Below are 26,795 nucleotides of genomic sequence, written 5' to 3'. Positions count from 1 at the left end.
TGGTCATGAGGCGTCTAGTAATTCTATGTCTATGGTGCTCATGATACACCATAGTTTAACTTATGATAAAGTTTAGGATTGCTCCTTCCTGTGACACAATGAAAGCCTCCTGAGTTGCCTTTCTCTTTCATTTTGAATAACCAGATTCGTGTACTCAAAATCGCTTCATTTTGCTTAGAATGGGTATGCGAATATCTTGTGTCCCCTATCCGACCAGATATTCACTATGACTATTGCGCTAACATTAACACTTGTAAGACAACTCGCCCACTTGCACTAGCTTCGCTTCAGCTGTCAGCTGTGTCGTTATTTTCTCTTTCTGTTTTATATTCAATATGTATTGGTGTGGCGGCCCCTGGGATTTGGCGGCCCTGTGCAGGTGCACAGTTTGTACAAGCCTAAGGCCTCCCCTGCTTTTGTCTATGTGCATGTCTTTTTGTCTCATCGTTGGTTGTTTTCAGCCATGTTGAATCTTCAAAAGAAAGACTTTCCCTGAAAATATACACGTCTAAAAGGGTATACAGTGCCTTTAAGGGGCAATATTTTTTACTTCCATGCCCCCCAAAAACTTTTAAAACTCTTAAACACTATTTTTAGCGTGTTTCATGATTGTGAAATTGCATGCAAAATGAAGTGTAGCATCAGTCTTGTGTAACTGTACGTGAAAGAAAGCCCTGCCATTCAGCTCACTACTGCCTTTTATTTTGAGAAGTTATACGTAACCAACAGAGTGAGATTCAAGGAGCAGGACAGTGGTGGCATGGTGCACTTTGGTCTAACGTGCAGAAAGGAATTTCATTATATTGTGACAATAACTTTGAAAAGAACTAATGATGCTATATTTCTTTTCAAAGGAAATCGTTTTTTGAAATAGCCAATGTATTTTACACCTGTGTATCGCTATTAAGTGCAAAAGATAAACCTTGAGAAAATGAAATTTAGTACAATTTTTTTGTTCAGAATATTGTTATATCTCTGGGTCCAGATATGCTCAGATGGTGGTGGACTGACTTGAGAATTTTAGGAGAAGCCAGAGCTATAAAGAGACCCCTTGAACAACAGGAGAAAGAGGTGTAGATAAAAACACTTAAAGAGCACTTTGATCAGACAAATCTTCAGGCCTCTGCTGCCCAATTGCTCGGATGCTGGTGAGCCTGGACCTTATTGTGGCTCCTTCTTGTTTGTCTTTGACACTATATATAATGTGTTTTATCTTAATTATTAACCCCATCCCAAAAATATCACATAACATTATCAAGCTTGCTTAATAATTTCAGGGTCGCTGGAGGGATGGAGTATTTCCTGGCAACACAAGACAGCCTTCAGAATCAGAATCAGGGTTTACTTTACTGTCCAGGTGCAAACAAGGACACCACATCCGTCCATCCATTCATCCATTGATATCCAATCCACTATATCCTAACACAGGGTCACGGGGGTCTGTTGGAGCCAATCCCAGCCAACACAGGATGCAAGGCAGGAAACAAAGCCCGACACCGACACACCAAGCACACATTAGGGACAATTTAGGATCACCAATGCACCTAACCTGCATGTCTTTGGACTGTGGGAGGAAACCCACACAGACATGGGGAGAACATGCAAACTCCACGCAGGGAGGACTCAGGAAGCGAACCTGGGTCTCCTAACTGTGAGGCAGCAGTGCTACCCACCATGCCGCCCACAAGGGCAACACAAAAAACAAAAAGATAAAAAAATGATAAAGTAGTATACGATACAACATGACAGAAAAAAAGTCCAAGATGTGCAGACATGCATAGGCATTGTATTGACGCTCAGCACTGCTTAGCATTACGGCACAAAGGTGTCTGCCACTGGAGTGACCTGGGTGAGTCGAATCCCAGTGATTTTCCTGGCCCTGGACTCACGACTTGAATGAGTGATAAGTTGCAGCCTACCGTGCTGCAGATTGCAGGCCTTAGCCTGAACAAGGCCAGCACCAAACAGACAGTTACAGGTGATGTCAGAATGGACTCAAAGATGGCTGTATAGAATTGGACCAGTATGACTTGGGAGATTGAATTTCCTCAGCTCCTTCAAAAAGAGTATTCTCTGCTGGGCTTTCTTGATAATACCTGGGATGTTTTTCTCCCATTTATGGTGTTGTGACAGCACAGTGCCTAGAAATTAAATGTCCTAAACGGAAAATCAGCAAACTTCACACAGACAGAGTGAGTGACATATTTTTTCAGTAGAAAATGCACATAATGTATTATTACTATTAAACTAATTTTAAATGGTAAATACATATTTAGTCACTTTAATGAATGAGAGCATCCTTAAAAACCTAAGCAGATTGACCTACCAATGTAAATTCTCTTTGTTCAATTTTATTCAATAATACTTTGCAAAACAAAGGTAAATATTGATACACAAAAATTAAAATGCCTCGTTTCTCACCAGTGAGAAGATAAAAAAGAACTAAAATTCAAATTCGCTCTTTACAAACACCAATTCAGGCACCCCTGTAACAACATATTCATCTGAATAAAAAAGTCCAGCATTGTTGTAAAATTCACTGTTCTTAAGGACATTTTGAAAGTACTGGAATAAAAATGATCATAAAATGAAAGTATGAAAGCCTTAAACTGAGCAGGTCGACAAATCCTTCCAGTGAACCTTTTAATCTAATAAATGGTTCTCCATCAAAGAAATCTATATAAACAGAAAATATTAAAAATAAACTGTGATACATTTAAGATAACAAGTTAAAAATCTGAATATCAAACAATACAAAAATAAATACAAAGTAAATGAGAATGACACTGAGATAAGTTGGTTTCAGGCGAGTTGGTGGTGCTTCTAGTTTGGGTTCGGGTGAAGGTATGGTCATAAACTAAGACAGATCATCAGAATGGTTGGTTTGGGCTGCTCATCTTGGGTGAGGTGCATATCAGTTGTCTGCCAAGTGACAGTCATGTCAGCCAAGCACGTGATTAAGTAGATTATGGCAATGAATGGAGCTCGAGTCCAAGTTACGCATTTAAGAAAAACACCACTCACAATAAGCTGAGTTAAAGTATGTTTCAGAAAGATGCAACATTCATTTCATTTAAATAGTTAGGATCAACTTAATTGAATCATGGAGTGAATGAGTAACAGTAAGAAGATCACAATTTTTAGTTTGGCAGATTTCATCTTGGTACAATGGAACAGCCAACATATAGGCAGAGGCCATTTTTGTTGCGTTATCAGTGAGGGTGATGGAAAAGTGGAGCTGGTTGAGTTTGATGGAGCAGTGCAAGAAACATTAACCGACAATGAGTTTATATGATACTTTTCGTTTGTAGCTAAATCAATGAACTCGATGAACCACTCCTGTCATTTGTAAAATTTCTTATGTTCTTATGCTACAAAAAGAATGAAATGGAAAACCCACATAAAGTGATTCTCACAACCTAATAAATTAATGAAAAGTGTTCTCTAATCTTGTCCTAGTGTGTATTTTTGAGTAATGTTCATTGTATTCCACTTCCTTGTGTACATTTGTTTGGAGGAATATTTTGGACTAAATTAAATCCTTATATATATTTTGATACTATGTATGTATGGTGTTCGCATCAATACCTCGACTCAATACAGGTTTGAACCATGCAATTGGACTCTGCCTCTGTAGTTAGAACATAACGTGGCAAACGCAGACGCAATATTGCATGATTGGCTAAGAATGTTTGAATGCTTTAGTCATGCTGCTGGACGGCCGAGAATAGTAAGTCAGTGTTGGTTCGAGCAGATAACAGTAAGTTTGGTTGTTTTTTGGAAAGTTGGTTTGGTGGGGCGTACTTTCCAGGACTAACATCGTCAACTGACTTAAACTCTTTGACAGCTCCGGAACCGTAAGTAATTTAGAACGTATCGCCATTTGCTTGGTACATCAAAATCTATCTTTGGGCAGTTCGGTTTTGGCATCCATCCTTCTGACATCTATTGGCAAACTAAGCAATGACAGCTGGGTATTAACAACGGTCATTGTTTAAATTTTAGCCGATCTCAGATCTAAAATGACCATGCGAACATAATTATTACTCCAACTCTGATGAGAGTCGCAAAATACGGTTTGTTTTGAAAATTTGTTTGCTGCAAAAAATCAAATGAGGTGCACATCTGAGTTCGCAGCCCGTTTAAATAGGAAGCTCTTCATTACATCGGCCGAAAAGGTCTATTTTAAGCACAAATCAGTGCCATGATAACAAAATCATTTCAAGGACTTAAAAAAACAAATAATTCTTTGCAGAGATAGCATGGATTTCACAAACGTAGAATTTGTAGCCCAATTCAATCGGGCTCCCAGTCGCTAGTAAATAAATAAAAGTACTGTGAAATGTTACAATAAGAGAAAGTGTTTTGCTTATTTATTTATTTATTTAATTTTGTTTGTATTATTCCTCCAAATGCAATGAATTGCTCCTTGAATTTAAAAGCGTCACATTCATTCATCAAAGTAAGGAGGGCAGGCTCTAGCAAGTGCTGGCTTTTATTTGGTGAATCATTGGTACTCTCGACTTAAACCTTTGGCTATAAAATGCCTCAATTTATAGCAGACACTTCAGACGCTGTCTCCTAATGATGAATTAATAGAGTTCATAGAATTAAAGTAGCCACTTTGCACAATAATTCTGGGGGTAGTCGACGTGCACAGTCACAACATTGAACTTGCGCATGAGTCAAGTGAAGCACGTACATCCACTCTGCCGACGATTCACCAATCAAAAAACCGTTGTCACTAGAGCCATCCGCTCAGCTTTAACGAGTGAAAGTGACAATTTTAAATTCAAGCCATATTTCGTATCGACTCTGGAAGAACATTATGGACGATATTAAATAAATTAAAAAGCCACAAAGAACATTCCGTGACACATTTACCAATTGACGCTCACAGTTCGAGCTCTTTTTCATTTATTGCCACATTTCACAGTACTTTAATATATTTGTTTATTTAATTTTGTCCAAAATATTCCTTCATGGCTCTGACACTCGAGTTCAAATATTGTCCCAAGCCCCGGAATTCTTATGTATTTTTCATTAAAAAAATTCTAAACACTTTTAATTACTTAATGAAGCAGTTACTTAATTTACAGGAAAGAGAATGACTCAATTTATAAACCGACCAGTAAGGCACAATACAAAAACAGACATATACTCCTTTCTAGTCAGCAACTTTGGTCTGATAGCATATCAATAAATATAAAGGAAGGTTTTTATAAAAAAAAAAAAAAAAATCCAGGATTTCCACAGCATGATACTGAGAGAAGAGTGATTGCACACCACATTTTTCCACAGCTGCCTTACTGTCAGTGCCATGAAGGGAAGAAGATATTCTTAACCAAGTGCTTCTCTGGTGGTAGAAAATGAAATGCAAGAAAGGCAACAAAAGTAAGTAAAAAAAATAATAATAAACTGAAATAAATGCTCCTCAAAAGTCATAGCAATTCCTTTTTTTAGTTAAAATATAAAATGTATTGTGCTGTATGATTAGTAAAATATATCTTCTTGGGTTTTCCCAAAAAATGCCTCTGCTTTGGTATTCTCCTTTCACAGATAGCGCTTTCCAGTGACCTCCCTTCAGGGAAAATTCCACTAAATTGTACAGTTTTACAGAAACTTGCACACATTAGGCATAATCCTGTCCATCCAAAGGAGGTCCATTGAGTTGGATCTTGGCATTTCCTTGGTTGTCTTCTTCATGCTGGTCAACAGAGTTTAGTTCTTCATATCTCCTCCGGTAGAAGGCTCGTGATGTCAATGTGATTATGAACATTTCAATGATGAGGAGTTGCTGGTTCATGGCTACAAACATAAATAATGTAGTTTAGGTTAGCACAGAATGCACGTATTAACATGATGACTTTCAATACCTGCAGTGGCCCTTTGCCAAATCCAAGGTGTTCTCTCACTTAATGGTTACTGTCTGAGTAGACACCAGCTCCCCACAACATATTTAATCACTAAATATTTAATGGTAAGATACTTTTCTGCTCTATTAATATCAGTTGCATATAATCTTATTTGTTAAAATGCCCACATATAAAATATCTTTACAAACATAAGTAGGACTATTAGGAAGTTTTTCTTTACACAAAGAACAAAAGATGCTTGGAATAAGCTACCAAGTAGGGTGGTAGACAGTAAGATGTTAGGGACTTTCAAAACTCGACTTGATGTTTTCTTGGAGGAAACAAGTGGATAGGACTGGCGAGCTTTGTTGGGCTGAATGGCCTGTTCTCGTCTAGAGTGTTCTAATGTTCTACTGACAGGAAAACATGAGTACAAGCACTTAGAAAGTATCCTGTAGTGATCACAGAAAATTAACAATGAGGAAGCTACTCTTTTAAAACCCCAAAGAAACCTGCAGGTACAACTAAAGACATCCTTCAGATGTGATGAGAAAGAGCAACAAAATACGGAGAGGCGCACCAGGTGAGATGACCGGGTGTTACTCCTTATCTATTGATCATCTGAAAAATATGTGTTAAGACAAGGGTTCTGTCGATCCCAATAGTCATTGATTACTTCAGCAAGACTTTCTCTTTCTGCATATCATTTCATGGAGGTTCCTTAGGGATATGTGCAGATGCTGTTATCAAATTTCTTTCATGTGCAGGAGACAGTCCTTACAGGGTCTGATTTCAAACTAACACTGGGGAAGGTTTTGGGGTTTGCACCACCACTTACTGGTTTGCAAGGACAACTACCATGAGGAGCTCTCCTGGACCCACCTACAACCTTCTACCAGCCTACCAGTCTCTCCCCTTCTGGTCTTTCTGATTTGGTGAAGCTTTATGTTTTAAGGTAGCTTGCAGTTCAGCAACATTTCATTTCCTTTGATTGAAGATTCCGTGACAATGTAAACCTTCCAATTTAAACACTTCTGTCACATATTTAACACCATTAAAGCCAGTAAAGATTCTTTCAACCACGGGTATAATTTAGATTGCTTAGTCTAGTTCTAAAAGTTCTGAAATGTAGCAAACAGCATATTAAAGACCATTTATAACCACATTTATTACAATCACAAAATGTCCACTGCATACCTGTTCCTCTGGCATTTGAGGAAAATGGTGGTGAACAAGCGATGACTCCATTCATTGCCAGAATGTTAATGATAGAAGCTTGGAGTTGACTTAAAATGAGAATAGACTGCAAAAAAAAGTGAAAGAAAGAAAGATGATGATAGCATAACAGAACATGACTACAGAATAAAGTTAAAAAATGATCACATTCATCTAAAATGGTGGCCTACACAAACAAAACACTGAAGGAGTAGCATTGAACCGATAACCTGCCTAGGATGGTTAGGACGGTCCTGTTTATGGTTGTGTTTAGTCTATCCTCATTCGCATCAAGGGTGACTGAAATTGAAACTGAACATTCTTGGAACGTAAGTTGGCAACACTAATACTGAAAATGAGAATGGCAATTTTTATCACAATATGAGAAGTATCACAAGCTATCAGAAGAGAACTCTATGTGTCACTATTAATAAGGAGCTAAAATAAAATTACAATGGGAAAAAACAGCTGTATAAGGCATGCAGGACAAATAACTCCAATGTTAACCCTAAGACTTATGAGCTCAAGATAACAACAGTTAAAAGGGATATAGGAAAGCTAAAGGGCAATTAGAAATAAATACTGCAGACAGGGCAAAAGATTGCCCAAAGAGATTTTTCCTGTATATACTAACAAGTTGGTTAATTCTGCAAATGATACTGAACTAGGTGGAATGGCAGATAATGTTGAATCAGCCAAATTATTACAGGTTGACCTGAAATGAAGTCAGACTTTGACAGATTTGTGGAAAATGAAATGTAATGTACTGTAAGTGCAATATGTTACACATGCAAGGTAAAAATATGAAATTTGAATACACAATGGGAGGTTTGAGATGCATATGGGGGTCATAGTGGACAATCTGCAGTACATGAAGAGAGTGTACAGAAGCAATCAAGAAGGGTGTGAGGACGTCAGGAGTAAAAGTCAAGGACAGTGATGCTTAAGCTATGTAATAAACTAGTAAGCTCTCATCTTGAGAACTGTGTGCAGTTTTGGTCTCCATATTACAAAGAGACATAGCAGCAGGAGAAAAAGTCCAGAGGAGAGCACCAGGCTGATTTCAGAGCTAAGAGCTATGCAGTGAGACTGAAGGAAATCAGACTTTTCAGTTTAAGCAAAAAGATTATGAGGTGACATTATTAAAGTAAGCAAAATTGCAGAGGGAATTAACACTGTTATTAGCTGTTATTTAAAAAGATTTCTTTAACAAAAACAGACGGAAAATTTAATAAAGGCTTATTTTACTCAAATGTTAGAAAGCTGTCCTTCACACTGAACTATAGACACATGGATTAAATTATTGACGAGTGTAGAACTTTAGGGACCTTCAAAACACAGCTCAGTGTTATTTTGGAGAAATTACATAAACAGTATTAATGAGCGTTGTTGGGATGAATGTTTTCATCAACATTACTCTATTGCTCTTGTTCAATTTTGATTCAACTGTTGACTAAGAAATTTCAAATTGTTTTGGTTTTTTGTAAAAAGCTTCTTAATAAAGATGTACCAGACCTCTGCCAATCCTCTGGAACATTCCTGAAACAACACAAAATTTATCTCAGCTGCTCAGAACTCTTAAGTACATTTCAAACAAACAGCAACTATCAGGTTTAGTGTCTCTGACTATAATAATAACTTCAGAGTTCAGCTATGTAGAATTTATGGTTTTAGCTACCACACTCCAATGATTGAGTTATTTAGAAGAACCATTATTCTAACAGTAGACATTTCCAAGTGAATTAGTTGAAAAAAGGATAAACTCCAGTGCTAAACAGTAATTACTTTCGGGGATTTCCACCTTGCAGCAGCTAAAATATCTTGATATCAGTTAGAATGTATATAAGAAACATCAGCAAGAAGAAAAACAGAGGGGAGAAGGCAATTGTGCAGTTTACTAAACAAGAAAGCAAAAGGAAGAATGAGGACCAAAAGAGCAAAGTATTCCCCGAACACAATGGAAAGCACCAAGAGCACCAAGTGAACAGGAATGACACCCATAGCCACGCACCAGGCCTGTTTTGTGATGACTTGCGATAATAAGGAATGTCTTATGAATTAATTGTAGCCATGAGAACTAATAGTTTTGATTTTTCAGGTAATAAACATAGATTCTTAAACAACATATATCTTGTTTATGCTGTAAATTTAAAGGTCTTTAGAACATTAGAACAATCTAGTCGAGAACAGGCCATTCAGCCCAACAAAGCTCGCCAGTCCTATCCACTTGTTTCCTCCAAGAAAACATCAAGTCGAGTTTTGAAAGTCCCTAACGTCTTACTGTCTACCACACTACTTGGTAGCTTATTCCAAGTGTCTATCGTTCTTTGTGTAAAGAAAAACTTCCTAATGTTTGTGCAAATTTACCCTTAACAAGTTTCCAACTGTGTCCCCGTGTTCTTGATGAACTCATTTTAAAATAAGTCTCGATCCACTGTACTAATTCCCTTCATAATTTTAAACACTTCAATCATGTCACCTCTTAATCTTCTTTTGCTTAAACTGTAAAGGCTCAGCTCTTTAATCTTTCCTCATAATTCAACCCCTGTAGACCTGGAATCAGCCTAGTCGCTCTTCTCTGGACCTTTTCTAGTGCTGCTATGTCCTTTTTGTAGCCTGGAGACCAAAACTGCACACAGTACTCAAGATGAGGCCTCACCAGTGCATTATAAAGGTTGAGCATAACCTCCTTGGACTTGTACTCCACAGATCGTGCTATATAACCTAACATTCTGTTAGCCTTCTTAATGGCTTCTGAACACTATTGGGAAGTTGATAGCTTGGAGTCCACTATGACTCCTAAATCCTTCTCATAAGGTGTACTCTTGATTTTCCGACCGCCCATTGTATATTCAAACCTAATATTTTTACTTCCTATGTGTAATACTTTACATTTACTGACATTAAATTTCATCTGCCACAAATCTGCCCAAGCCTGTATGCTATCCAAGTCCTTCTGTAATGATATAACGGATTCCAAATTATCTGCTAATCCACCTATCTTGGTATCATCTGCAAACTTAACCAGCTTGTTACTTATATTCCTATCTAAATCATTTATATATATTAAAAATAGCAGCGCCCTAGCACTGACCCCTGTGGAACACCACTCTTAACATCGCCAGTTCTGATGAGGTTCCTCGCACCATCACCCTCTGCTTCCTGTGTCTGAGCCAATTCTGCACCCATCTAAAAACATCACCCTGAACTCCCACTTCTTTTAACTTGATGCCCAACCTCTCATGTGGCACCTTATCAAATGCTTTCTGAAAGTCCAGATAAATAATATCATAAGCTCCACTTTGATCGTATCCTTTTGTTGCCCTCATAGAATTCCAACATGTTAGTAAAACATGACCTCCCTCTTCTGAACCCATGCTGACTGTTCAGAATAACTCCTGTCCTTGCCATGTGTTGCTCAATCTTATCCTTAATAATTCCTTCCATTAATTTTCCTGTGATGCATGTTAAGCTTACTGGCCTATAGTTGCTTGGATCTGCCCTGTCACCCTTTTTATATAATGGGATGATATTTGCCATTTTCCAGTCCTTTGGAATCTCTCCAGTGCACAGTGACTTCCTAAAAATATGTGTCAAGGGTTTATATATGTACTCACTAGCCTCCTTAAGAACACGAGGATAAATATTATCTGGGCCTGGTGATTTGTTTGATTTCATCTTATTTAATCTGAGCAGCACTTCTCCCTCTACAATTTCCAAATCCCTCAGTACCTCCTTAGTAGTTGTGTTTACCTCTGGCAGGTTATCCACTTGCTCACTTGTAAACACCTCAGAAAAATGTAAGTTTAGGGCATCTGCTATTTCATTGTCTGTATCTTTTAATTCCCTTTACTATTCCTGATGAACTTGACCTCCTCCTTAACTGTTCTTTTACTACTAAAATACTGAAAGAATCTCTTGGGGTCTTCTTTCACCTTATCTGCTATATTCCTCTCCAACTGTCTTTTAGCCTCTCTGATATCCTTCTTAATGGTTGCCCTCATGTTCACATAAGCGCTACGATTCACTTTGCAGTCATTAGTCTTATATGCCTTATACAGCAGTCTTTTCCTTTGCAACTTCTTTTTTAAATCTTTATTAATGCACTGTGGAGTTTTTTAGTTTCCTATTAATTCCAAATTTAGGTATGTATCTGTCCTGCATTACATGTAAAACATTTTTAAACCTGTTCCACTGCTCCTCGACTGTCTCCACATTTAAAAGCTTATCCCAGTCTATCCTACTTAGACTTTGTTGCATCTGCTCAAAATTAGCCCTACCAAAGTTCAACTTAACAATTTTAGTCTTTGCATCTGTACTCTTACAAAATACTGAGAATTGTATTACATTATGGTCACTTGACCCTAGTGGTTCAATCACCTCTACACCCTCAATTCTATCCTGATTATTACAGAATACTAAATCCAGACAGGCTTCACCCCGTGTTGGTGTTTTAACATGCTGTGTTAAAAAACAGTCGCTGATTACTTCTAAAAACTAAGGTTATCCCAGTTAATATTTGGATAATTAAAGTCCCCCATGACTATAATATCCCCCTGTAAACTTGCCTTTTTGATATTACTAAAAAGATGTGTGTTGAAATTACTGTCTGAATTGGGTGGTCTATAACACACTCCTAAAATAAGACCTCTTTCCCTAATATTTTCCAGGCGAAGCCACATGTCCTCACTAAGATGGGGCTCATCATCCAACTGAAGATGACTTACATTTAAATCCTGTTTGGCATAAACAGCAACCCCACCTCCTTTTCTGTTCTGTCTATCCTTCCTAAAAAATGTGTATCCCTCTATGTTACACTCATCCCCATCTTTGTTATTTAGCCAGGTTTCTGTTATTGCTATTGCTTTAGTCCTAATTGAATTTTATAAGAGAATTTATATTGTAATGAATAGACTGCTGAGACAGAGCACTCACTGGAAAGAATATTTGTTGAATAAACACGACAAAAAGGAAGTTAGACATGGTTAGTTTTATGCACTGAATAGAGCTCAAGATAAAAGGAAAATGAAGTGGAAGAAACCTGAAAGTACAAAAACAGTTGCTGAATGCACATTAAAATATGCCAGAAAGGCCAAAGAGTGTATGTACTTAGAATTTCTTCTTTCAGGAAAGAAAAGTTGACTAATGTAGGTGCTTGTGCCATCTTGGCAGGAAACAAAGTGTCTCAATTAATCTCTAGACCTGAATGGTGTCAGCCATAAGAGGGCCAAGACATGTCTGTGAGATTTAATGGCGAGATTACAGGACAGAATATTAACAAGACTGTGAGTGCTAGCTGTAGAGGACTTAGTAACCAGGATGTAGACAAATTAAGAGCATCCTGGTGTCTTACTAACCCTGTCCTAATATTAGCTTTAAAGGGTCAACACACCATGGCAAGCCTTCCATTAAAGAAGGAATGCTTGCTAAATAATGGTTGTTCTTCTTTACATTGACATACAATTAGTCAGAGAAAGAATGGAGCAGTCTGAAGGGCATTGGCCTTTGCCGGCTGTTTTTAAGCTGTCCTATGATGTGCCATCTGTTCACAAGATGTTTGCAAGCTTAAAAAAGTGAACATGTGATCTAAGATTGTCCAAGGGGCTGAAAAATAGCAGCCAAAACAAAATGAGCTGACACCAAATTGCTCTCCTTATCTTATCCCCCTTCTATTCTGAAGATGATAATTGAAACATGCGTAGCTGGAGAAAGCTGGAGCTAAATCTGAAGAAAAGAGAGGACATCAATAATATGAACAAAATATGTTTTCAGGATCAATTACTGGAAGGATGCACTTTTTTAACGAAGACAGACAAAGGCATCTAAATAGCAAAGGCCTTAAATGTGATAAAGTTTAGGGTGGACTGTTAGGCGGAGTTGTTACCGCTTTGGGGATGCCTGGCAAAGCTTGGGACTTTTGAAGTGATCTTTATTCCTGAGCGTATGATGTCCGCATGTCACAAGTGGATTCACCCTACAGGGAGTGGGAGAATCGAGAGTTCGCTGAAAATATCAAAAAATTGAGCTTTACGCCGGCTGTTACTGTTTGAGAAAATGAGCAGCCCTAGCTAGGATTGGCACTGGGCACTTGTGTGTACAGAGACACAAGAGCCCAGTCAGTCAGTCATTTTCCAACCCGCTATGTCCTAACACTGGGTCACGGGGGTCTGCTGGAGCCAATCCCAACCAGCACAGGGCAGAAACAAACCCCGCGCAGGGCGCCAGCCCACCACCCACACACTAGGGACAATTTAGGATCACCAATGCACCTAATCTGCATGTCTTTGGACTGTGGGAAGAAACCCACGCAGACATGGGGAGAACATGCAAACTCCTTGCAGGGAGGACCCGGGAAGCGAACCCGCGTCTCCTAACTGCAAGGCAACAGCGCTACCACCGTGCCACCGACACAAGATGCCTTTTAATAATATTTAATACACTAACATTCTGTGTTTTGTTTTGATATCTTCACCAGGTGTATGAGCATGAGCCCAAGGAAATCGGTGTGGCATAGTAGATAAAGACGTGGAAACTAAACCTGACGTTGCCATTTCAGTTTCTGCACTGGACCCACTGTGTGGCTCTGAGCAAATCTCTTAACCCACCTCTGCTGCAACTGTTAAGAAAGTGAGTGTGAACGCTTGTACTAACTATCCATACTTGTAAAGTGCTTTGGGATGATGGCTGCTATTTTAAGTTGCTCTATAAAATAAAAGCTGCTTGGTTGCTTTTGATTAATCAAGAGAAATTAACATAACAGTTTTTAAGACGTGTCAGCATCATATTACAGCATATTTAATGCATTTTTTTTATATTCTTCATGATTAACTATTGTAAATTGAGGCTTAGGATGTGTACATTCCTGCTTTGGCTCAAAGCTGCCAACACTGGCTTCTAAACTGGTTATGCTGGACTAAAATATTACAATATTCTCTTATAATTTGCAATGTGTGTGAAGACAGCACTCAATACAAAATGTATAATGGATTTTTATGTATTAATACCACACATTAATGCAACAATAAATGAGTGCTTAAAAGAAAAAAAATATTTGCTTACCTGATGCAGTGCATATTTTGCAATAATATTTTTACTTTTCAGTACTGGTGCAAGATGTTTAAACATAATGCCTACTGGCCAGAGTGCAATGATTGTAAGTATCCCCACAAAAGGATTAATCCATATTGTAGCGCAAGTTATCGAGAGCTGAAATGGGAAAAAAATACAAGAAAAAAGTTATTTACATCTTTGTTCAGGGGGAAAAACAAAGAACTATATATTAATTTTGAGCCTAGTCTAAGTTTAGCTGATCAGTAAAGTGCACACTGTATTGAACTGCAAAAAATAGTAGTCATATCCCATTGATACAATTTATTAATAAAACATATTCTGTGAGGCTAAAGGTGCCAGGCAGTCTGGCAGATCATCACAAGTGTTGCATACTGACAATGGATGTTTGTTATTTAATGAATAACCTCCTCTCATTTGTCAGACATCTAAAGTTATTATGAAAGGGGGTAGCAAATATCAAAAAGTGAGTTACTGATGACACCTAACGCATCTTAACATAAAAAACATCTTAAGAGAGGCAGTGGAGAGAGAAACTAAGAAGGTAACATCTTCCGTGCCCACTATAGTGAGATCACAGATGTGATGCTGGAACATGACACAACTTTAATCTCTCTTAATGCAGACTTATTTATTGTAACAGGCGAAAATTGTAGATAATTTAATATCTCTACATTGGAGATATTCAGCTCAGAACTTCAAATATATTCATTTATTCTTGAGCTGTGTCACACATCATTTTTTCTTCTCAGCATGGGAGTAGCCATTTACCGATTTTTTTCCAAATAATCTTATTGCATAGTTAAGTTCCCATAATTTTTCTGTGAATTTTGTATTTGATTACTTAAACACCAATGATTACTATCATCGTTGGCTCTGGATTTTATCCCTGGAGCCTCCTTTGCCCTCATCCTCTGGTCATGTTTGCTAGGAAACCCTAACTTTGTTACCACAACATGATTGGAGGGGTGAGGCAATAAAAAGAGAGTCTACCATTTGTGCTGTGCTCTAGCATTGTGCATACCAACCAAGGCAAAATGGTATTTAGAGAACCAAGATCTGATTACCATTATTTTGAAAAAGGTTGTTGTAATAAATACAGTAGTGCTTTGTACTTTGAACGATTCTAACTTCGATAATTTCAGATTTCAAACGCTTAATTCGAGATAAATTTAATCTGGAGTTTGAACGCTCCTTCTATGTTTGAATTGCGCACCCAGTGAAAAAATTCAGCGACAGATGGTGTTTACTCAGAGAGCATAAAAAGATGGCATTTACGTGCACCCAAGTCATCTCTCGCTCTTGCTGTGAAAGCATCTTGTGCATTATGTTTATGTGTTTTCAGCGCTTTTATCGCTTTATTTTTGGTGTGTTGAGTTATATATATATAACCCCTATCTATTGACCATGGCATCCAACAAGAGTGTGGAAGCAACAAAGCCTAAGAGGAAGGTTGTAGTTTCGACGATTGAGGTGAAAAAGGAACTTATTGTAAAGCATGAAATCAGTACACGTGTGGCGACCCTCAACCAGTAGTGCTGAGGCAGAAGGCAGAGAAAACACCAGAATTGCAGTTATTTGGTGTATTTATGGATGGCGACTTCCCTTCCAAACAGTAACCTTTCTCTTCCGCTCCACTAGCCACACATATATTTATAAGTATCTTCTTATATAATATGCTACAGTGGCTGTTCGTTTGAACTGTTGAGCTGAAATTTAGTGCACATATACCATGTGACATCTACTGTCCGCTTTTAGGGTGATGATTGACCTCCAAGGTTATTCCTCTTTTTATTTTTATTTTATTTTATTGTAGAATCAACTTTTGGCAGTGGCCAGCAGGGCGCATGCGTACCAGCTCCGTTCTCATTCCCTACCACCACTTCCCCTACCTCTTGATATCTTAAATCATGCTTGAGGCATATTGAAGACTTATGTGCCAGCTTAAGTGAAAAATTTAAGAAAACGTACTAAGTAATTGCAACACAAACACTGAGTTAATCAGTTTTAACGTGAAAAGATGCAGACCAAAGAAGAGAAGAAGCGGGCTGCTAGGGTGGAGAAAAGAAGAACTGCTCAGGAAGCAGCAAGCACATCAACCTCTGAGAAGACGAATGCTAAACGTACAGAGAAAGAAAGAGTATGAAAACTAGAAGTCAAGTGTATTCACTGCACGTTATCGTGCATTCCGCTGTTACTGGTATATAATATTTACTTTTACATAATTCCAGAAGCTGAACATGTCAAAAATGATTATACCAAAGTAATCTATGAAAGTCCAAATCTCAAAAAATGCTAAATAGTAACCAATACAAAATGTATTAAGAAGCCCAATAAATTCTTAATGACATCTAAATCATCACAAGAGGAGCCTTCATGGTGTACCACTGTGTGATCAACATATCTTAAAAGTGCAGGTAGCCACGATGAACAGGACAGTCTACTACATTTAAAGCTGTCTACTTGTGCAGTAATACGCTGCTTCACTCTATTCTTGGAGCAACACTTTGAGATTATTGGAAATGTCTAAAAATAGGTGGCAATTTAAATTAGCCTTCTAGTTTTGAGCAGGCAAAAGGCCGAATCTGGCAAATGTCATGATTGAAAGATCTTCATTAACTATTGTTTTGGGCAAAAACCTTAGGGAACTGAGAAAATGAAGAACAATATGTTTGGCCATGATATAAAATAAAATTTTACACCTGTTACCAATAAAGGGTCAGCTTTAGAAACACTGACAAGAAGAAATGCTCCCCTGCCTACAGCGTTAACTACTCAGTCACTTCTTGATGAAACATAGTGCAGGCATTTCAGAAACTTTATTTTTATCACACCTGGTAGAATAATTTGCATATTTTTACTTTTAAAAAGAAAAAGAAAGAAATGACATTTACATCATAAGCATCAAAGTTGCCATTGGTCCACAAGACGATTGAGAGTAAAGTGAAGACCAGACGTAAGAGTGCAAACTGAAAAGTTCCCAGCTTCAGCCAAAACAGCGTCCGCCTGCCAAAGAAAAATATGGTTAAGTACACAACATGGAAAAAAAAGAACAAAGAGCACAGGATGAATGCTGCGTGAACTGACATATTAGCAGGTCACAAGCTATGTGAGGTATGTGCTGCTATGCCATGCTAGGTTATATTTAAGCACTGTTGAATGATGGGACATTATAATTGAACTCTGCTATATCCTTGTGTGACTGCATTTGGAGTACGGTGATTGAATCTTACAAAAAGACTAGAAACACGTGAAGAAAAAAGCAAACAAAAGCATACTCTGATATGATAAGTGAATTAAGTCTTAAATTGAGAAGGCTATACATAATTCACAAAGACCATGATAAAAAAATCTAGAAGAATTCTTTCACTTAAAATGGGGAACAAAGCACTGGTGGAAATTATGAAGTAAAGAATTCAAGGAAGAAACCATAAAGTTACCAATAAAAGATCAGTCACTACATGGACATTCCTATTTGACAACTTCAGAAGTATTCTGCATTTACTTGAGCCAACGATGCTGAGTTACTTTTGGTTAGGACCGAGGCCATAAAGTCTTTGCTTGTGCATTCCGATTCTTCACCATACTGAAGCAGTTAAAGTAGACTGAAATCAAGGATCCATTAAGCAGAATTCTTTCAGTTAAGTATGGAGTCAGGTACATGAGGACATGGGTGGAAATCAAGTGGAACTGCATTGAAGCCATACATTACTGTTTCACACAAAAGAGTCGTGGGAATGTAAAACAAACTACCAAGTCACGGAGCTGAAGCAGAACCTAAATTTTGTTTTTTCTGTCCACCCTGGCCATCGGACCTTACTCTTATTCTATGTTAATTAATGTTGACTTATGTTTATTTTTTATTGTGTCTTCTATTTTTCTATTCATTTTGTAAAGCACTTTGAGCTACATTTTTTTGTATGAATATGTGCTATATAAATAAATGTTGATTGATTGATTGATTGATGGACTGGCTGGTCTCTTCTTGTCTGTTCCTTTCCTTGATCTTGATGGCTTATATATTTCTAAATGTTATGACATACTGCAGAATACAAAATACACTCATTGAAAACGGAATTCTATCTTGAAAAATGTGTTTTATGCTTTTTTTATTTAAATTAATGTGGCTATTTATGTTAAAATTGGTGACACCTAGAATGTTCAGCCAGAGGCAGGAAATTCCAAAGCCACTGTCTTAATTCATAAGCACTTGATTTGTTTGCCAGGAATACTAACTAGAGAAATGCCGGTAACTCTTTGAGGTTTTCCTGTAAACTTGGATGATTTAGGAAGTGCACAGTAGACCGTTATGCCATCTTGTAAGTGATGTTCTTCGTGGCTCATGTCCGGTTCATTTCCTAAGAAATTTGGTAGCAACTACTCCTCAAAATAGAGGTGGCCACGATAAACAAAATGGTGTTAAAAAAGACAAAAAATGAATTCAACTGAACTAAATAAATTTCAGATAAAAAAAAATTAAAATTGGAATCCAAATGTTCCAAAACTTAAATTAACATGAAAAAGTCCAGCAAAATCCCAATTTAAAAGTTAAAAAAATTCAACTGAAACCAAATCTTAACATAGGCTAACTGGCTGTCCAATACATGTGGGGCATTTTACAGTTTACAGTGCAGTTCTGTCTACTAAGACAACATCTCTACATCTTTTTAGTCCAAGGCTCCCAGTATCTCTATTGTGTTTTCCATATGCAGCAGTGATACAGAGAAGGTTAACAGACCAGAGGAGGGCCAAGAAGAGTTTATGCCGCTGGTAAATTCCTTCTACATCTGATTCTTCTTTATCTGGTAAATTCAATATTAAACAACAGGCCTCTTGCCAGTCTGAAAATTTTATTTACTGCATCTCTTGTAGAAAGTGTAAAAGCAGACTGCTCCGGTCGCTGGTAGATGAGCAAGTGATCACAGATCCTATTGAGGATGACCCTAGCAAGGACCTTACCCAGCACCAGAGCAGTGTGCAGCAATCCATCCAGGAGATCACCCTTCCCTTTCCAGACAGGGACAAGCCCCATTTTCCAGTCAGTTTGGATGATGTCAAAAAGAAAGCATCCAGCCATCTACATAGGTGAAACGGGGGGATGGCTAGCAGACTATTTCAGGGAGGACGTTTGAGCTGTTAAGATCGAAGACCTCACAAAGCCTGTTGTGGAACACTTCCCATCACTTGATAGATCTTTCTGTTTGCGTTTTTTCACAGGATTTCAAAGACACTTTTCAGAGGAAAACAGAAGAAGCTAAGCTCATTCTCATCCGGGGATCACATATTTCTTCAGGTCTTAATGACCAACTAACTTTTTAATCTCTTTTCGTCTTCACTAATGGCGGCTTTTTCATAACTAATCTCACCTTTTCTCCTTTTATGATCTCAGGCTTTGTTCTCTCCTTCCCCTCCTATTTATGTTACTTGCTCTTTCCTATTCAGTTGCACACATGATGAATGCTTTATAGCTGAAGCGTTGTGTCTTTAACCTTCTTTCCTTTTCAGTGCAGAAATAACCTTTAACCCTTTTTTCCTTCATAGTTATTGTAATACAGTATTTTTTTAATGACTAAGACACAATCATAATATTATCATTCAGTAGCCTATTTGAAAGAGAGGTTTCACAGCACAGCTTGTTATCTAATCATTTAATACAGTTCAGGGCTCTGGATGCCAGACTTTACCATTCTTGGCAACATTAGGGTAAAGGCAGTACCCACCCATGGACGGGTGCCAATCAATCATAGGGCACACACGCACACAAAGATCCACACTCATCTCTGCTGTTCTAATTTCCAGAATCTGTCTTAAATCAGAAGTATTTTAAAATGAGACATAGTGAAATAAAAATGAGAGAAATAAATTGAAGTAGTACAGAAGCACGAAGGACCAGAACTATGAATTCATGGCACCATAATTGTCAATAACATTCAAAAAATGAGAATTCTTTTATAATAAAAGCAAATTTCTGCAAAGTTGTGCTGCAAGCTAGCAAACTATTCCCTTTGCAAAGGAGATTATTGCTTTCTGTGGTCTAATCTGAATTTAATTAAATTCCTAAGCTGACTTCAAGAGACAATAAACATGATGCAGTAGGGTAGCACACTGGATTTAGGATTACTTTCACCAGTTTTAGACAATCCAGGCCTTCTGTTCGGGGTTTATTCCCACCTTTCCCACTGCATGAGCCTGAAATCAGAAGGTTAATAAACTGAAGGAGGAATGGATAATAATAAAATACATACATATCAGCATAAATAAAATAAACAAGTGTGGGTCCATGTGAGCCTAAATCAAAAACAAAAAAAACTATCTTTATTTGTGACTCTGAATTTTTTTGAATATATTTTTCCACAAGCATCAAAGAACGAGTATTCCATGTATTGAGATCGTTCTTTTTCATCTGTGAACAATAGGTAGCTGGTGGCACTCTGCCACAATCCTCTATCCTCAAGTGAGTGCCATGAGCCTATTGTTGTCATTTCTTTTAAATGAGAAGTTATGTGGCGGCGCTGGCTGCATGTCTGGCTTCCAGACGTTCTTCCCAAAGCTCAGTTTCACATGTCCCTATTTGTCCCCCAGCTATTTTTGCACTCCAGTAAATGTTGCTCTTGCCAACTAAAATAATACTTCCCCTGAAAAAAGTGTTTCAATTGAGAAGCAACTCTTTGATCATCTATTCAGGCGTAAACTATTTGCCATTTATCTGAAAGTGTTTTTTGCACAAACAACGTCATGTACTAAAAACATCTGGATAGTGAGCTCAACTGCATGGAGTCTGATTTCAACATAATAACAGTCCTTTCATTGGATTATTTGCTGGAATATTTGCATGCATTGCATATGTTTGCATTCCACCCTTATAGAGTCTGGAAAGCAAAATACACAAACCTAATCAGCTTTTGGTGAAAAGGCTTGTTGATTTATCCAGTTCCACTGTTCAATAAACATTTCGACACACATCATTTTTTAGTGTTTCTTCCTTAAGCTGAATTCAGAAATACAATCAAAATTTCTCATTACCCACCATTTGTGAGAAATAGAAATGCTGATTTATTGTAACCAATAGAACAAGAAGAAAGTACGGTGAAGTCACTGCTTCACTGACCCGCATGTTTTAGGAATGTCCCCTTTTCAGACAGTCCTGGGAACACAATGAACTCTGTTCCTCTATTGCCTCTATTGGAGTAACCCCAAAACTGCTTCATGAAGAATCTGCTGTGATAACTTGTACTGAACCATTAGCTTGACATTTGCTAAACTGGAAGAGTTCTAACCCACCTAAATTTACTTTATGAGGAAAAATTCAAAAGTTTTTGCAGACTATGGCAAGCATTTATCAGTATCAGAGTTCTGAAAATGCTAATCAATTATCTTTGAGTGACTACTTAATATTCCATCTGTCTCATCTCTCTAGATTGGGTTTGTACAGCACGTCTCAGTGATCTCTAATGTAAACTCTAATAGGAAGGGACGTTGGATGGAGATTCTGACTGGGAAGGGAGGCAATCTTGTTCCCAGAGAGAACTATAAAAGGGATAGATTAAGGAAAACAACCATTCAGGATACTTCAGTCCCCTGATACACTATGTGGAAGCATTCCTGGGCTGATACACCCATGTATATGCCCACAGGAAGTGTTAAGAAATGTAGTACCCTGATGGATGGCATGGGAGAACTTGTAGAAAAAAATGATCCCTGTTCCGAGGGATGACCATCTAACTCAGAAGTACCACCATCATGTAATGTTATGGCACCAGAAGTGATCCCAGGTCTAAGATAAAAAAGAGGACATCGGAATTAGGATTTGCTGAATACTCTCATCAGGAAGTGTGGACAGAGAGGAAAAGCAGTATTCTATGTTGTGATGTACTGGATGAACTGAGAAGGAGCCTGTTGAAGGTAATGTACAAATAAAACTATTTTATTTGAACCCGTGATTGTTTTTCATTAGGTATACCTGGGGTTTAGGGCTCAGTGATGCCCCTAGTGTCACTATACCTTGTAATAAACCTTGAAATAAATAAAAAAATCTCACAAGATGAAGATACTGTGACTCAGCATGCCATGATAGAAAACCTGCTAGGTGGTAGTTCACCATTTCAAAGTAACATTCACTTCCCTGATCCTCATTTAATAGCATACGCAGATCTTCATGACGTTGATCGTGACCTACACTTGGAGTGTTAAGATTAAAAAATGGGATCTCCTACAACAGGGCATTCAAAATGTTTTTGTCTAATTTAATCAAGGAGAATGTATTTTTTCTGAAGAGTGAAATCTTTTACAGTATAAAAAGAATGCCATGTGAGGTTCGCCAACAGCCAATACACTCTGAAATGTGTCCCTTGCTGCTATGGTGGTGTTGATCATTTACTCTCCAATGGGTATCGAGCAGTTGCTTGCATTTTTTATGGACCTGAACATTCTATTGTCTGCGGTGGGTTGGCACCCTGCCCAGGATTGGTTCCTGCCTTGTGCCCTGTGTTGGCTGGGTTTGGCTCCAGCAGACCCCCGTGACCCTGTGTTCGGATTCAGCGGGTTAGAGAATGGATGGATGGATGGACATTCTATTGTTGTAATGTTCTGCATCGTATGATTACTGTTGTAATTTTAGCAATTTAATTTATGGATTGATAAAGTTTCTATCTATCTATCTATCATCATTAATCATACCATTTCTATTATATATTATGTTCATATCTATCTATCTATCTATCTATCTATCTATCTATCTATCTATCTATCTATCTATCTATCTATCTATCTATCTATCCTCTGATGGTGACTTTTTGAACTGCTGCACAGGTCACATCAATGTCTCATGTTCATCAATTCCTCAAAGTGCTGCTCCATGATAGTAATACAGTAAATTTACAACAGTTCATTTGATATATGCTGTACCTATGAAACAATCATATGACAACATTAGACTATTGTTGTGTAGTATTACAAATTAAACATATTTTTCTTATGTCTATGAGAATCTAAACTGTGCCTCCTGTTTCATTAGAGTTACTGTTTAGTTGTAGCTGGGTCTCTTTCATTCTTAGTGAATGGAGCAGCACTACAGTAAAACAAAAATTCTAAAAAGAAACACTGGTTCAAGGGAAGAAAAATACAATTAGCTAATGAGCACTGAGAAAAGTACTGACCATCACTGAACATACTATAGGTTAATGAAAATTTTTGTCATGATAAAGTAATGTGTGTTTTCGAGACACAAATCTACACAAAATTTGAATATGTAGTAGAAACTATGACCCTTTTCATACTTTGACTTCCATTCAGTCAGTGTTTTGTAATTTGAAAGCTGCTGTTGATGCTGATGGGGCGTCCTTCTTGATAATAATCCTAATGCACAATGTCCCAGAACATTTGAAAGCAGATGACAAGAGGAACTGAAGGGTGTAGGGATGATATGGCATAGTCACATCCTACAGAGCACATAAGCTCCCTGAGGTCACTCTGGAGATGTAAAATGTGTGTCCCCATGCCACTCAACTACTTCAGGAAAGAGCTTTTAAATTCAGTGCTACCACACAGCTACCTCATAGAGCAACCTAAAGAACACTGTCAGGTATGTGTGGGGATTAGTGACCTTTTCAAACAGTTGAAGAGATGAGTAGCTTCAATTAGATGGAGGTAATCAATCTGCAGATCATTTAGAACAATGTTTCTGAACCACTGGGTTTCTCAATCAAAAGTGGGTCGTGAGTTGCCATCTTTGGTTTCATGAGTGAGTTGTAAGTGGGTCTCCGTGGGTTGCCTAAGAAACTTGCAGCACTATGCACTCTTTATCCCCATTTGTAACTGTAGACGCTTCACCAAGGAGGTCCCTGCTCTTACATTCACATGATCAATTCCCCAAGGGAGAACCCTAAGCCCCCACTCTGCTCTTATATATCGATAACAATGCACATCTTTGATGTGAAATCCACCTCAAGTGTGAACCTACTCTTCTTATCTGCTCAGAAGTTAAATTAGAGTTCAGGGCTGCTAGATTTTATGCTATGGCTTGTATTTATTTTTAATTGACCTATTCACAGCAGGATTTTTACAATTAATTTATTTAAAGCCACTACCACCGCCAAAATAGTTGTTGCCTTTGTGAATTTACTTATATTCAGTATATAAGGAACATTCCTCTTTGCGTATGATTGTAATTTCACTATGTGGGGATGAAAGCATCTGCTTTACAGATTGCAAACATTACCATGAGCATTACAAGAGGTTAAGGTAACATATGGTTTCTGCATTATGATTTAGGTGTTTTTTGATCAACTGTTACTACTTTGAAAGTTTCTTTTGTTTGCTATTTAAAGCTGTGATTCCTGTGACATGACTCATGTTTACCATCCCAGCAAACCTTTTCTGTTGAAAGTTTGATTATGCAACGCTACATCAAAACCCAAGTCAGTCAGCAGTTAGCGAGTACGTTCAAAAGAATGAGTATTACCATTGAACTGACACAATCCCTTCTGAACACCTCCGCACATCATCTGCAGGTATGATTCTAGATGAATACTCAGAGGGCCAGGCAGAATCTCTTCATTTCCATATCATTAACTGATCTGATTAATCTGTCCATGACAGACCAGAGTTACCAGTGTATTGGACAGAGGTGACTAGAGCGTAGTCAGAATCAGGCTGAGAACCTGAAAAGCTATAATTTGAGGGAGCTAATAAAACTTGAAGTGCAAACAGAGGCAACAGTCAAAAATTGAATTTTTTAAAAATATTTTAGTTCAATTTAGTCACATCTTTATGAGATTGAGTCTTCTGTTTTTTTCAAAGTGCAGGAATTATATGAGGCTCTTTTCCTTAAATAACATGGTGGCGTTGATTTCCTAGTACACACACAAAGGATGAGTAATTGAGGGAGTGTCATTAACAATGAGCCTCAGCAGTGTGAAAGAAATTAAGATGATGACTAAAGAAAAATAATTAATCTCTCTCAGATGAGATGAGACTATTGCCAAGAGATTTTTTCAAGTCTCACCATCCTCTCAACCATTTCAGGTTAATGGCCCAAGGTCCTCTCACCTCTCATTCGTGTGAATTTTTTTTGTCAGACACAGTTTCTGCGCTCTCAGCTCTTATAATTTTTACATTTTCCTCACTTTAAAAGAAGACTTATTATGTCCAAATCTTATTGAAGAATTTCATCCCAATGGGTTATTAACAGAAGAAATGAGCACATGGGCAATCCTAGCACTGAAAAACAATCAAGTCAATCGAATTAACCCAAAAATTGTCGATCGGTTACATGGCAAATTGGTTTTAATGAGTATTAATAGTCTATGCTGAAACAGTTGGTGGTGATGGTGCATAAGATGAAACCATCAACTTACAATATCCACAAGCTGAATTACTGTTGAAAGAAGGATGTATTGTAATGTTATTGCATATGACTAATGGGCTATGTAATAGGACAAGATTAGTTGTATTCAAAATTGGTCGAACAATTCTGACATGTAAAATTTTAACATGCGACAAGAAAGGTAATGTAGTACATTTTCCGCGGATATCATTAGGCACCAAAGGAGATTTTGATATGCCATTCATATTAAAACATTTGCAGTTTCCTGTTTGAATAGCTTTTGCTATGACAATTAACAAATCACAGGGACAAACATTTGAAAATCAGTTTATTTATTACAGAGAAAGAAACGATATTCACTTATGGGCAGTTATACGTTGCATTGTCACAATGTAACTCTAAACACGGAATCAAAATTCAATGCAACATTGTTGAAAAGTTAATTCCAAATATTGTTTTTACTGAGGTTTTACAGTAAAAGTGTAAATTTAAAAAGTATTTGTGTGTTAATTTCAAAGCCAAACAGAATAAAAACGTTTAACGCACAACATGAAACATAATTTTCTTTTAATTTATTACATTTTACTATTTTATACTATGGTTCATCCATCCATCCATTATCCAACCCGCTATATCCTAACTACAGGGTCACGGGGGTCTGCTGGAGACAATCCCAGCCTACACAGGGCGCGAGGCAGGAAACAAACCCCGGGCAGGGTGCAAGCCCACCGCAGTGGTTAATTACTCACTGTAATGTAAAATAGTTAGGTCTATTATACATATGTAACAATTCTCATGAAAATAACAATCTGTTTAAATTGTACATTCGCTTCTCCGTACACGAGCGGTGTTGCCGTGAAGTGGCTAGCGCATTGCACCCGCCCGGGGGTTGGCGAGCGAAGTGAGCAGGGGGCAGAGCCCCCTAGTAATGAAAAAAGATACAAATACAAATATGTACATGTCAGTAAGCAACCATTGTAATGAAAAAATAAAAACAAACTTAAAAATATCTGGATTCTTTGAACTGATTCTAAAGAAATGGCAGCACAGTGAGACTTTTTCCTTAACCCAGACAAGGTCAATAGATTAGTGATGGATATATAGATAGATTGAAAGATCTTTATTGTCATTGTCACTTTTACAAAGGAACAATGAAATTGAAGGTGCAGTCGACTCAGTGTGAGGCATAAGAGTTAAAAAGACAAGACGAGAGAAAATAATAACAAACCGAATAGTAATAAAAGTAGTGCTGCTTGACAAAACATTTTTCTGGCAATGAGAAAGATTTGTTCTATCATTTAAAAGGCTAAGAAAGAGTCTTTTTGAGCATGGCA

The 26,795-nt window shown here is 37.6% G+C and overlaps 1 protein-coding gene across 1 annotated transcript in view; it reads right to left on the bottom strand.

The window, feature by feature from the left end:
* Positions 1 to 5,223: 5,223 nt before the first annotated feature.
* The window catches only part of slc51a (solute carrier family 51 subunit alpha), a 60,888-nt gene continuing 39,316 nt past the window's right edge, over positions 5,224 to 26,795 (bottom strand). Inside the window, exons 5-8 of the mRNA XM_039745598.1 lie at positions 17,033 to 17,144; positions 14,130 to 14,276; positions 7,053 to 7,158; positions 5,224 to 5,808 (exon numbers count right to left, since the gene is read on the bottom strand). Of these exons, the coding sequence (XP_039601532.1) occupies positions 5,633 to 5,808; positions 7,053 to 7,158; positions 14,130 to 14,276; positions 17,033 to 17,144 (541 nt within the window). The 3' untranslated portion in view covers positions 5,224 to 5,632. The remainder of the gene's footprint in view (positions 5,809 to 7,052; positions 7,159 to 14,129; positions 14,277 to 17,032; positions 17,145 to 26,795) is intronic.

The sequence above is a fragment of the Polypterus senegalus genome, chromosome 2 (assembly GCF_016835505.1).
Source record: "Polypterus senegalus isolate Bchr_013 chromosome 2, ASM1683550v1, whole genome shotgun sequence".
Classification (NCBI taxonomy): Eukaryota; Metazoa; Chordata; class Cladistia; order Polypteriformes; family Polypteridae; genus Polypterus; species Polypterus senegalus.
This window is presented reverse-complemented; position numbering and strand designations above follow the sequence as displayed.